Source organism: Porites lutea, chromosome 2 (genome assembly GCF_958299795.1).
Source record: "Porites lutea chromosome 2, jaPorLute2.1, whole genome shotgun sequence".
Classification (NCBI taxonomy): domain Eukaryota; kingdom Metazoa; phylum Cnidaria; class Anthozoa; order Scleractinia; family Poritidae; genus Porites; species Porites lutea.
The window spans coordinates 32,474,856-32,487,096 of NC_133202.1; the positions used below are offsets into that span (position 1 = coordinate 32,474,856).

General features: G+C 39.3%; 1 protein-coding gene across 1 annotated transcript; it reads left to right on the plus strand.

The window, feature by feature from the left end:
- Nucleotides 1–1,358: 1,358 nt before the first annotated feature.
- Nucleotides 1,359–8,731, plus strand: LOC140928357 (cytochrome P450 1A1-like). Its single transcript, XM_073378096.1, has 2 exons — nt 1,359–2,065; nt 6,499–8,731. The coding sequence occupies exons 1-2, from the start codon at nt 1,831–1,833 to the stop codon at nt 7,905–7,907; spliced, it is 1,644 nt and encodes a 547-aa protein (XP_073234197.1). The 5' UTR covers nt 1,359–1,830; the 3' UTR covers nt 7,908–8,731.
- The last annotated feature ends 3,510 nt before the right edge of the window (nt 8,732–12,241 follow it).

Sequence of the window (12,241 nt, forward strand, 5' to 3'; positions counted from 1 at the left end):
TAAATGACTCGCACTATTGGAGGCTGTATGTAGACAATCGAAACACGTCCGGTAATGGGAAAATCGATAACAATTGAAAGTGCAGGGTTAACGTTAACTATCATGCTTGGATCATTGATTTTTGTTTTGTCCTTCTGCACAATAACAGATAGCTCAACAGTCAAGTCAATTAACTCATTTTGATGATTATTGGAAGAAAAAGAGATATCTAGTATGCATTGTGCCAGCTAAGAATTACAGTTGGAGTAAAACCCACCCAAGTACGAAAAACGTCATCACAAATAAACCAGTTTTTCCTTAACATTTGCCAAATCATTTCCCAAATAAAGACGTTTCGAAGCAACAGATCTAGATGTCACCGTGACTTGAACCAAACTTAAAATTCCAGACACATTTCAGAAATCTTTTTTGGAAAGAGTAAAGGTTATATTTTGATCCTTTCGTTCTAGAATGATCTTTCCGGCTTATCTAGTGTTTAGCTAATGACCCTCTTTGCGCCTTTATATTCCCTGCAGCCCACCCTTGCAGTGCTTCAACAAGGAAACAACTTTATTGACTTCAATTGGACTTGTTATTGAGGCTTTCCAGTCAGCTTTGAGGCAAGTCCAGTAGTAACAGTCTTTTGGTACACAAAAGCGCGTTCACCTCTTTGTCATTATGCGACAGACAAATTGCTGCTTTTGACCTTCTTGTGAAAAAGCGCGTGGCAAAGAGTTTATCGTAGAGACCCAAATTGGGTGAAGGACCACCTTTTATCACCATTGTTTTTAAGAAAGGAAAAAAATTCATTCAAGCTAGCTTTCAATTGAATCGACAGATGTTTTTAAATTCATAGTCTGGGTTACTATTTACAATACGATAACTGGCAAATATTGCCCTTGAGGGAATAATTCAGGAAAGTTTTGACATCTTAAAACTGCAGGCACAAATGGTACCACTACATAGGCTACAAGTACTCGACTACAGGGGTACAGAACGACATAGGACAGCTGGTGTTTAAGTTGGACTTTTGGGTCCAAGATTTTCCAACAAATCATTTGGAGCGACCAACGAATTTATTCCGTCTCATTATTTAACGTTCACTTGCATGGCCAAAGCCTGCCCAAAGATTTGTAGGTCTTAATAGTTGGTAATCCGTGTCACATGGATGGCACGTGTGCGTGAAGTCAGCCCGAATAACCTTCAACCTTCACTGCAACTAACAAACTTCTCAACCAATCACTTCACTCGTCACATAAGCAGAGCTACCACATCGCTTACTCCAATTATCTTCACTTCAAATAACTTTGCAAAAAAATAGCCAAGGCTGTTGACCAAAATTGATATTCAGTCGGGCAGATAAGCTGGGTTATTTTTGTGTATTTCCCTGTGACCCTAGGGCTGTCTAATCGAATTTCTCAGCACGAATACTTCAAAAATAGCACAGACCATTGTGGTCTTTTGTAGAAATTATTGGTATGTCTTTGAAGATTCAAACTATCATAAGGTGAAAAGAGTAACATTACTTTGCGCAACTGAATTATTTCTGAATTCTTTTTCATTTGATTTGGTAACCTCGTTTAAACTCTATTAATTGCTTTCCAGAAGAAGCGAGCTAACTATGTGAAGTGCCGATAAAGTTAAGTGTACTTTATTAGAAGCACGTCCCGAGGTAGCATACACCGGAGAATACAAAGAGCACTCACTCAAAACGTGCGCTAATAAATTACCGTCTTCTTATTGACCCGAAAATAAAAGCGTGATAATAGCCATCAATAACTAGTGGGTCAATCAGGTGTGTAAACAATTTGTCGCATATTTATACTCAATCTCAATTCCTCTTGAGACCATATGAACCTTGGACGCCGGCGATACAGGGTGTTAACACGAACACTGTATACAATTGTTCACTTTTCTCCCGTTCAAGCTGTCAGGATGAGCCTTCTGTTTGCTACTGAAGATTTTTCCACTTTTGGGCAGATTTTGCTACTTTGCTTGCTGATTTGTGTGTCTCTCTCTGGAAAAGCCATTTGGGAACATTCTTTTTCAAAGCTTCCTCCCGGGCCCTGGGGTCTGCCTTTGATAGGTAAGAACTGAGATTTCTTCCTTAAATCGTCAAATTCCTGGCTTTATGCTTTAGAGAATCATCAATAATAACCAAATCGACAAAAGGACTATTCACAAGTTTTAAAGTCACTACTAGCGCTCCTTTCAAAAGTTTAAATTCCGTAACATGAAAACTAGAGGCCGAATATAGTTAACTTAACGACATCGGCACAAAGACACTGAAAGCAATTCCCGAGAAACAACTGAGAAATTAACGTTTTGATTTTCATGTACTTGTAAGCTGTTAAAAAAATGTCACGTCTGTAGTTTATCTAAAATACCAAGTTTGCAGTCAGATTTGTTTCTGAGCAGGTTCTCCACAAACTCTGTGGTTTTGTTAAGCTCACACCAACGTCCCGCTCTCTGAACAAACCTTCCAAATTAAATTTATTCCTGAGTTCGATAAAATTGTAAAACATGAAAACTCTAACATTGTTCTGAAGAAAAAATTGTCGGCAAGAAAGGGTCTTTGTTCTCAACTGATAAAACTGGATAATGAATGTATAATTAGGAGGCCAGTCCATTGCATGACACGAGCGTACAAGTAAGGTGAATATTGCGTGCTCTCAGCGAAGTACAATAGTGACGAGGCATCCTTTATTTTCAGTGACAGTTTTTTTTTTAACAGCGAGGATTGACCAAATATGCCTGACGTATGATTTTTATTTTGAAGAGATGGAACAGTATGCCATCATCCCATTATTACTTAGCAGGTTGTTCTCTGAGAACTGGTTCGTATATTATTTTAGAAGAAGAAATGAGCGATATATCCATTTTACAAAGAAGACCCATTGACAAAAAATAAGAGTAAAAAAATCTGTGAATTCTTTGTAAAGGTACTGAGAATGAAATTAAGACCAACAGAACTTTCCGCTTTGCTTGTGTGCAACACTGAAATGCTTTGAGCTTAAACAACTCTCAACTTCTAGTGGAAAAAGTGGGTGTAAAGTAAATGAGCAATGATCTTCCTTAAAATATGCACCCGCGCCCACTCGAATAGTTTCAATCCGCATAGCAAGTCTCATGAGTGCTTGAAAACTAAAACAATTTCCCTTACACATTTTCTCTAGTTCAACATCAACATAATAAACACGCTAGAACTATAAGATGTTCGTCCGATCGAGAAGCAAGTAATCATTTTAACTAAAGACGTATACGTGGAAATAGCCAGCCAGGCAAGGGGAAGGGCCAGTTAAAGAGACATTCAAATCTTTTACTCATAACAGCTTTACAAACTGAAAGTACCGCTGAAGTTTTATTTGGATAGTCATACTTTAAGATCCGTTCACAGGTTTGAAAGTTACATCTACCTAATAAGGTTCCGTTGGGGAGCAAAAAGATTAAGGGTACGAAGGGAATCCAAGTTAGGTAGAAGCAGCTGCTCTGGACGCCACATTCACAAAGCTAGCAAATTTGCAAACAAAAGCTAAAAAAAAAATAAGAAAATTGACTTGAGCCCCTTGAGACAGATGTTTTTTACTTAGAAACAAGACGAGCTAGTTAAACTTTGTAAATATAGGAGATTAAACTCGTTAACACAAGAGTGCTTCCGCATGAACAAATTTATTTAAAAGCACAGGAGTCTGCAAGAGCCAAGAAAGGATTTTCATAACTGATAACTATTTTAACGCTCCAGCGGAAAAATGACCGTAACAAAAAACAACATTAGGGCACCATGCTGCTGTTTTTTTCTCTTATTTAGTCTACTCCCGTTGATGTATTCGTCTAAGAAAAAATGAGATCCCTCGCTGAGTAGTATATTAATCCATTTGCTACAGTTTTTAAAGCCTGGGATCTCGGAGTCTCAATAGGCACACTCATGCGGGGCGCACGCCCGTGCTGCGTAAAAAAATTACTTATTTGTCTTGTAGACTCAGTTGTCGGCTGACCTTTCGAAAAACTTATTTCCGTCATCTTCGCCTCATATAGTTACTGAAAAGAAATGATCCTAAGTTGTTGCAGCCATTTATAATAAATACACCTTTGAGTTTGTCCATTTCCCGTGACATTGCTCTTTATATTAAAAGCGTCACTTCTCACCGTAATTGTCACCCACTTTTACTGAACAGCTCTTTACGAATTTATTACTGAGAGCCTTCTCGTTGTTCTCCTAAACATCATAGATGCAGTTTAAGGGTCACGAAAATGTGAGATATTCTCATACCTTCCGTCACTATGTTCGTCATGTTCCAAGCCAAATATTTTTTAGGGGTCCTCTGTAACGAACAAAATCGTGAAATGCGACTCAAATTCCGTGCTTCACACGACGACAATGAATGGAACAGTCATCTAGAAAGTTTATTAATAAGCCCTTCACGAATTATAGAAATTTCTACGTAAGATTTACTTTTTCGAACAGTTATTGCACCTGTGTTTTGTTCCATGATTTCTTAACACGGGAAAAGAACGCACACGACGCACCGGTCCAGCTGAGTCTGTTTAAAATATGAGGAAATCTTACCAGAGATTTAACCGCTGGGGTTGAAAAAGATTTATTTGAGTCTATACATCGCCATTTCAGCGGATTTCTGAAGGAACTGAGAGGCTACGGAATGCCGCCCACTAAGACCTGCGTAGTGTGCAAGACGGTTCAGGAGACTTGACCTTCAATTTTCCTTAAGAACTCTAATTGTGGCGAACACTATAGAGATTTGAAAAGCCAATAAAAAAGGAAGCTTAAAAGAAATAAAGGATAGTGGGCACTTTATTGACATTAAAATTAAATTAGACGCAATACTAACTTAGCGTAGCGCTTTTAAATGGTGCTTTAGAAAGTCTCTCTAATAAAGCACTATTTGCTGACTACTACGAAGTAATCCAAAGAAATCAACAGACTGTGAAGAATGACCGATTTTAAAACGTTTGTAGTTCATCGGATTTCGTTTTGCAAACTAACACAAGTTTCTCCAATAACGTTGCATCGTGTGTGACAGCTTTTGCGACATCATCGAACTTACCAACCACAAAGATTAGTAAACATGACGGTGCAAACCTCAGCTGAACAAAATGTGGGAAACCGAGCAATTAAGTGGCTACCACACATCTGCAGTAATTAGTTCAATCCTGAGTTACAAAATTTTGTAAGCCCTGCTGGTTGACCTTAAACAAGAGAAGCTGATATCAATGGTCTATTATCTTTACGTTTATTGCATATTATCAAACATACCCACAACAAAAGAACAATTGTCAATGTATAGTGGCAACCTTATTTATATTGCACGCATCGCTTAAGCCGTTACTAATTTCAGAGACGTCAAGGGCATATCGTGCCAGTTTCCTTAAGTTCAGGGAGATTACGAAGCGACATCGACCAAAACCGCTTCCTATATGAAACTAGAAAAAAAATCGTGCATTCTAGTATCAATAGGCTCCAGACAATGGGTTTCCTGAATTTTTGTGTAGGCTATATTGTCACCACAGATTGGCGTTCCTGAAAAAGAGGTGTTCTTTTTAAGCCTTTTGAACGAAACTCACGGGTTGCTTACGGCGCCTTTTTTCAAGGGCGTTCCTTTTCATACTCTCTTATCGTATAGCATGAACGATATCGATACTGAAAATTGTTGTTTGCATTACGGCTTTGCTGTTAAAGAATATGATTGACCACGACTTGGCCCCTTTCATAAGCAGTTCCTTTATGAATACAACGCGTGACTTTTGCCTTAGCAAAGAAAACAACATCTACTCAAGTCGGCCCCGAAGTACCGGTTTGAAAAAGAAAAAAATTAAAGGAAAAGCAAATATTATGCAATCAATAAAAAAGTGATTTGCTTTGGCTTAGCCCCTTTCCTAAGATTTCTTAACAGCTTCAACGCGTGACTTTTGCCAAAGGAAAGAAAACAACGTCTATTTATATCCACCCCGGAGGGCCTTTTTTTAAAAATGAAAAAAAGGGTAGAGGTAATGTTATGTAATCAGCCGAAACACAAAAAGGAAGGTTAAACAGCTCTGAGATAGGCAAAATAGCACATACAGACGTCGCACAATAAGCGATTCCTTGACTAACTCTGGGATATATCATTCTGTGTTCATTCCTGGGACAGGTTCTCTTTTGACATGATGTTAAAATTTCAAGATATTCGCAATAGCGTCACAATGTCGTCTCTTTCCTTTTCTCAATTTTGTATTTCTACTACTTCCTGTTTTTCTCTAGCTCCACACTCCGATGAGACATTCTCAACACCGCTTACCGGTTAAACTAATTGTGTCCTACAACTAGCCAGCAAGCTAGTTTTTCACACTCTTTTGTTGATTCAGATAAAAAACGCTTTCCCAACAGTTTCACACAACAACGACACGTTTGTCATAAATATCATGAGATCCCTCCAGGCTATATTCAACAATTTCACAGTTGTAATAAGTCAGCTTTCGACATTTTCGGTATTTCAATTAATACACTCTTATTATTATTCTTAGGGTCATGTTTCCGCTTAGGAAAGAACCCACATCTTGACTTCACAAAAATGGCCCAGAAATATGGCGATGTATTCAGTCTAATGCTTGGAAATCGTTTGGTGGTAGTGCTGAACGGATTCAACGCCATCGAAGAAGCCTTGATCAAGCAGTCGACTGCCTTTGCCGGACGGCCACAATTGCACACCTTCAAGCTGGCCAATCGAACAGATAGCAGCATCACGTTCACGGATTACTCACCTCGTTGGCGTCTTTCTCGAAAGATCGGTGTTAGTGCGATCCAGAACTTCGTAAAGGACAAAGATACCCTGGGACAGAAACTGCTTCAGGAATCTCAACGCCTGGTTCACTGTCTCAAGCAGCAGAAAGGAAAACCCGTAGATGTTCACCTACCTCTGCAGTGCGCTACCTCCAACATAATAACCGATGCACTGTTCGGAGTCAGCTGGTCATACAGCAACAAAGCTGTCCATAACATGCTTCAACTGGCCGATAACTTCCGAGTTGCTATAACAGGTTGCAGTCATGTTGATTTCCTGCCATTGCTAAAACATTTGCCTAGTAAAGCGCTTTCAGATCTTACCGCTGCAGTCAAATCTGTGTTGGATGTCATTTCCCAGTTGTATGCCAAAAATACAGAGACTTATGTTGGGGGACAGGTTCGTAACATCGCAGACAGTATTATCAACGTCGTCGAAAAGGAAACTGAAAAACAAAGAGAAAATCGTCCACAAGGAGAGGACACGTTAAGTATGGCTCCTCTGCTTAGTGACGAACAGATTATCCGTGTGTTGGGAGATTTATTTGGTGGTGGGTTTGACACTTCGGCCATTACTCTTCGCTGGAGTTTGGCATACCTCACTAAATATCCCGAGATCCAGACCCAGATACAGGAAGAATTAGACCTCGTGATCGGCCGAGAACGCCTGCCCACTCTCCAAGACATGCCATCACTTCCCTTCTTTCAAGCAGCAGTCTACGAACTGTTTAGAGTGACTTCTGTCGCTCCTCTTTCCGTTCTACGCTCCACGACCGTTGAAACAAACATCCGGGATTTCACCATCCCTAAAGATACGGTCGTCATGGTCAATCTGTGGTCAGTGCATCGCGATCCAGAAATCTGTAAAGATCCAGATGTCTTCGATCCTAGGCGTTTCCTGGATGGAGCAGGACAAGTGATCGATCCCAAGTTCTTCCGAGGATTTATGCCGTTCTCCTGCGGTCGTCGCAAATGTCCTGGTGATGTTCTGGCCACCAAACAAGTTTCTGTCCTGCTTGCCGCATTGCTTCACAGCTTCCGCTTCACTCAGGATGGTTTGCCAGCCGACTATAAGGGCATTAATCTTCAGGGTGAATTTGGTCTTACCTTGGTGCCACAGAAGTTTTACGTGAAAATAGAAGAACGAAATTGAAAAGAACTCTGGCAAACAAACACTTATTAGAAACTTATCGTTGGTTATTTGAGTGTTGAATTAGCTTGATGTCGTGCTTTTTTATAAATTCAGAGTAGAATTTTGGCATCAGCGTCAAAAAGTGTTTAAAGATCGTTAAAAGACAAGCGGTACGTTTAGTTTTGATGTTAAAGACCGTCTTCTCTTTCAGCTACTTAATCTATAAATGTACTCTAAACAAGATTATAGACATTTTAAATTATTTTCCAGTTTAAAGGGTTTCGTTTATCATCTGACTCATGGTTGGCACTTAGATATTGATCGCGACGTTTCAACCGCGTACTGCAGGTCTTCATCGCTGACGTGATAGTGTCGATTTACCAAGTAGGACAATTTTAGAGTTTTTCTGAAACGTTACAAGGCTTCCTTTAATTCTAAGGGCTGCATCAAGGAGCACTAAAATCTCAGATTTTCAGGCAGGAATCTTGTATCATTGGTCATTGGGATACTTTTCTCTTACAACGAGGTAACAGCCTCGTCATGCAAATTAGCGGGCAGTGGGTGCCTGTCACCACTTAATAGATCAAATATAGGACTAGGCAACTGTTTGCAACGAACAGTCCTCCTTTCCGTCTTAAGCAAAGACTCCATGTACTGAATGCGTTGGTTATAACATTCACAATTCAAATTATATTTCCCCACTGGAATTTTGTACGAAAGATATCGAGACAATCATTTTCTATTTACTATTTTTTCAAGCTAAATTGTGATATTTTGATTCATTATGCAATTACCACATTCTGTAATTATTTTGTTACAATAAAAACACATATATTTGAAAAGAATGTCCTTTCCAACACTACAGCAGAGTGAGAAAGTTAAATCGGATGGTCACTATTATTCAGGTTAAATTGTTCTCAGGCTATAGGTAGAAAAGTAAAGAAATAAATATAAAAGTTATAGCTGAAAAGTTGAAAAACAGAAAGAGGGAGAGGGAGGGGGCTGCCTCGACTAGATGGGAAAAACTCTAACTTGAACATTTTTACGCTGCATCAGTTTCCATCCTGGCCATCGAAAGCCCAAGAAATACTTTTTAATTAGTAATGCCAAAAACTCGGATATCCAATACATTAGAAACCGTGTATGATAATGCAATCTATAGTAACTAAAAGTTGTACGAGAATGGTCCTAACGCGGTTGTTCTCAATTTGATATCTGCCGCAAAAACCTCTCCTTACAGTACCTGATTGACTTTCCTAGCATAAACGGTCCTTCAAAAATTTTATGTTGCTTGTCGATGTATGACTAATTACATCGATGTACTATGGACCGGCATATTTTATTTAAGCGGAAACGGAGGCTCAAACCTACTTTCCTGCATCAGCGCTTTCTTGAGCCTGTCACACGTTACACAGTTTTACAAAAGCACTTTGCTCTACTCACAATACACGTGAACACCCTAATTGCATAACAGCTTTATTACTTAATCGAAAATCACACCGTGATAAATCAATAAGGTTCAATAAAATGTAAACAATATTTATCGGCTTCATACATAAAGACCCTGAAGGCTAGAGATCCATGAATTTGCCATCGACATGCCTGTTTGCGAATGGAAAGTTTTTATCTGTTGGGCAAGATTTTGCTCCCGTTGTATTTCAGAAAAATAGCCATAGGAGATATTTCTTCGTCCAGTACATTAGGGCCGTCCTAAGGGAGGGCAGCAGGGGAGGGAGTGGTGTCGTGTGAGGGGGGTACTCCCTTTTACGTGGTTGAGCTATCTATAAGCATTTGCAGTAAAGTTTTTAATAGCATTTTGGTTGGGTAGATTTTAACCCTTGTGAGGCAAGGTTCTGTTTACTCTTTTATCTTGAGAAGTGTTGGCCGATGAAAACATATCGGGAATTTAAACCCAATGTTCGCGCAAACGCAAGCTGAGTTTCTGCGTAGCTGGAATTGCGTACTATGGGGTTGGGGGGGGGGGTTCTGATTAGTAGGGTAACAATACAACAGAATAAGTTCAAGGAAAAGAGGATAAGGGATGAAGTAAGTTTCCCCTGCTGCCTACTCGACAATGGCAAGATTTGACCTTCAGCTCGTTCGCAGCACCCTTGGTACTAATAGACATTGGGACAATTCATCTGAAAGCTAAGACGTTTATCGTGTTCAAATCCACCTCTGCTAAGGACTGTCTATCATAAGATTAAAGCAATGGGACGACCCGGCGCCTTATTCGGAGAGCCTTAAAGAGTGCCGGGTGGAACGATCAATATTGCGTACTGTGTCAGTGACTGTGTGTTAGAATACAATTTAAGTGGCAAACAGTGCTTTAAGAGGCTTCACAACTGACTGGTTTTGTACTCGCTGAGTAACATGTCCATTTTTGGATACTTTTGAGGTAAAAAAGATGTTTCTCTCGATTTTTACGCAGCTAATTCAAAGTTGACCAGTTGGCAAAGAGCATCTCCACTGGTTTAGAATTTACCGATGAGATTACTAGAATTAAACTACAGTAATTTCAACTCCCTTTTTCTCTTATGAGGTTCTGACAGACATTCGTGGGATTTCATCATCAATTTAATGAACTCATTCGAAGTTCCTTAGTTGCCAATCTCATTAAGTTTTACTAGTACACTTAGGAAGCGTCATCCATGTTAAACCGTACTTAGTTGAAGCTATAGTCTTTATGTATTAAATCCCCGTACACGCGTTTTTATTTTGATACTAAAGTATTTTCATAGACTTGCCCTTTGCATAAATTATATGATTCAATTATCTTCATTGACTTGGAAATTTCAGAGCCTACAGCAAACCTTTGGGCTGGTCAGTATTAAAACATAGCAGGTGTTAATTAGCAAAACCAAGTCGAACTCTAAACGTCTTTTGATTTTGAGCAATGCCAAAAAGGAAAAAAAATTGCCCAGACCAGTCTATTTAAAATGTTTCTCTCCAAAGGTAACGACAGTCAATATTCAAAAGGATGCTCAAATGTTATTTTGTAAAATATACTGAAAACGAGCAGTGTCTAGTGAAGTGCCGCTGCCAAAGTTTGATTCATGGTTTAAATGGTCACGCCCGGATAGGATTAATTTAAACCCTAATATCTCCGAACTGCTTTTCTTACATTTCTTATCATACTGGATAAGAAAATTTGTTTACCTAAAAACTTGAGAACCTGGGAATCTGTTGATCTTTTCCTTTTTTCTCGTTGCCTACATGTTTGTTTGAGCAGTGTTACGGTAAGGAGAAAATTAAATATTGATAACTCCAAGAAGTTAAAGGGTTAAACAGGGTTTGAGTTAGACATAGTTTACACTTGCTCCCAACAGAGTCGATCGTCAATTGAGACAGAGCTCCGGATTCTTTTGAATAGTATGACAAGCGATATGAATTTAGATCCGCAGCTTTTAAAAATCCACATTCACACAATATTCTCTTTCAGAAAGGATTCTTATTTCAGATTGATTATGTTTTTCTCTGTAGATACCTGATATATTTCGTTTCTTTGACTTTCTCCTTGACAGATCGCTCACGTCTTCCGTGTTTTCGTACTAACTTTAGCTTACATAATTATACAGCGAGTGTCTCGGGCATTTTATTCAGCCGGACCATGTTAGCTCATATTGTTTCAACATTCAAATCCTCAAATCTTAGCGAAATTGGGAATGTTCATCGGGTGAAATAAGCAAAGACCTTCTCTGGCAGAGCGCGGGAAAAAATATGGAAACTCGAAACAGTTGATCGACGTCTCAGAGTACTCAGGTCTCGACAGAGAGAAAAAAAAAACTTTCGCCGCCACCATCACTGAAACATTTTGTATGAAAAAACGAGACATTTTGTCCTCAAATCCACGTTAGCAATGAGACAACTCGACGTCTTATTCAGTTGGCCTTAAAGAGTGCACTGGAACGGTAAATGTTGCGTGCTGTTTGCCGGATCACAGAGTTAGTGGGAAAGAATTGCTTTATGTGGTTCCACAACATCCTCTTCCTTGTAAACAGGTTCTAGCTTCTAAAGTTCACCATGTATTTTTGAAATATCCATTTTTGCATTTTTTTTTCAGTGTGACTGTTTTAAAATCGTTCCGCAGGCTGCCGGGCTTCTTGTTAACAAAACAAATGAGTTGTCACATGAAAATTAACCCTGAATTTGTGTTGTTCATAAGATGATCGTCCTTCAAGAAACACCGTTCCCTGCCAATCAACCCATAACCTGTTCAAAAACGTTTTCCTTTCCTTTTGTCGACAATTTGGTGTGCATGCAAGCGAAGAGAGCGCACGAAAGCGTCTATTTACTCCTTTGCCCACCCCCTTGCCCTGTGCGGTCAATAAATCCCCGCGGTTATATTTTCACAC

Excerpts from the sequence above, each read along its gene's own strand:
- LOC140928357 (XM_073378096.1), top strand. The coding sequence starts at position 1,831 with ATGAACCTTGGACGCCGGCGATACAGGGTGTTAACACGAACACTGTAT. Across the intron at positions 2,066-6,498 it reads CTGGGGTCTGCCTTTGATAG|GGTCATGTTTCCGCTTAGGA; the intron begins GTAAGAACTGAG and ends TATTATTCTTAG.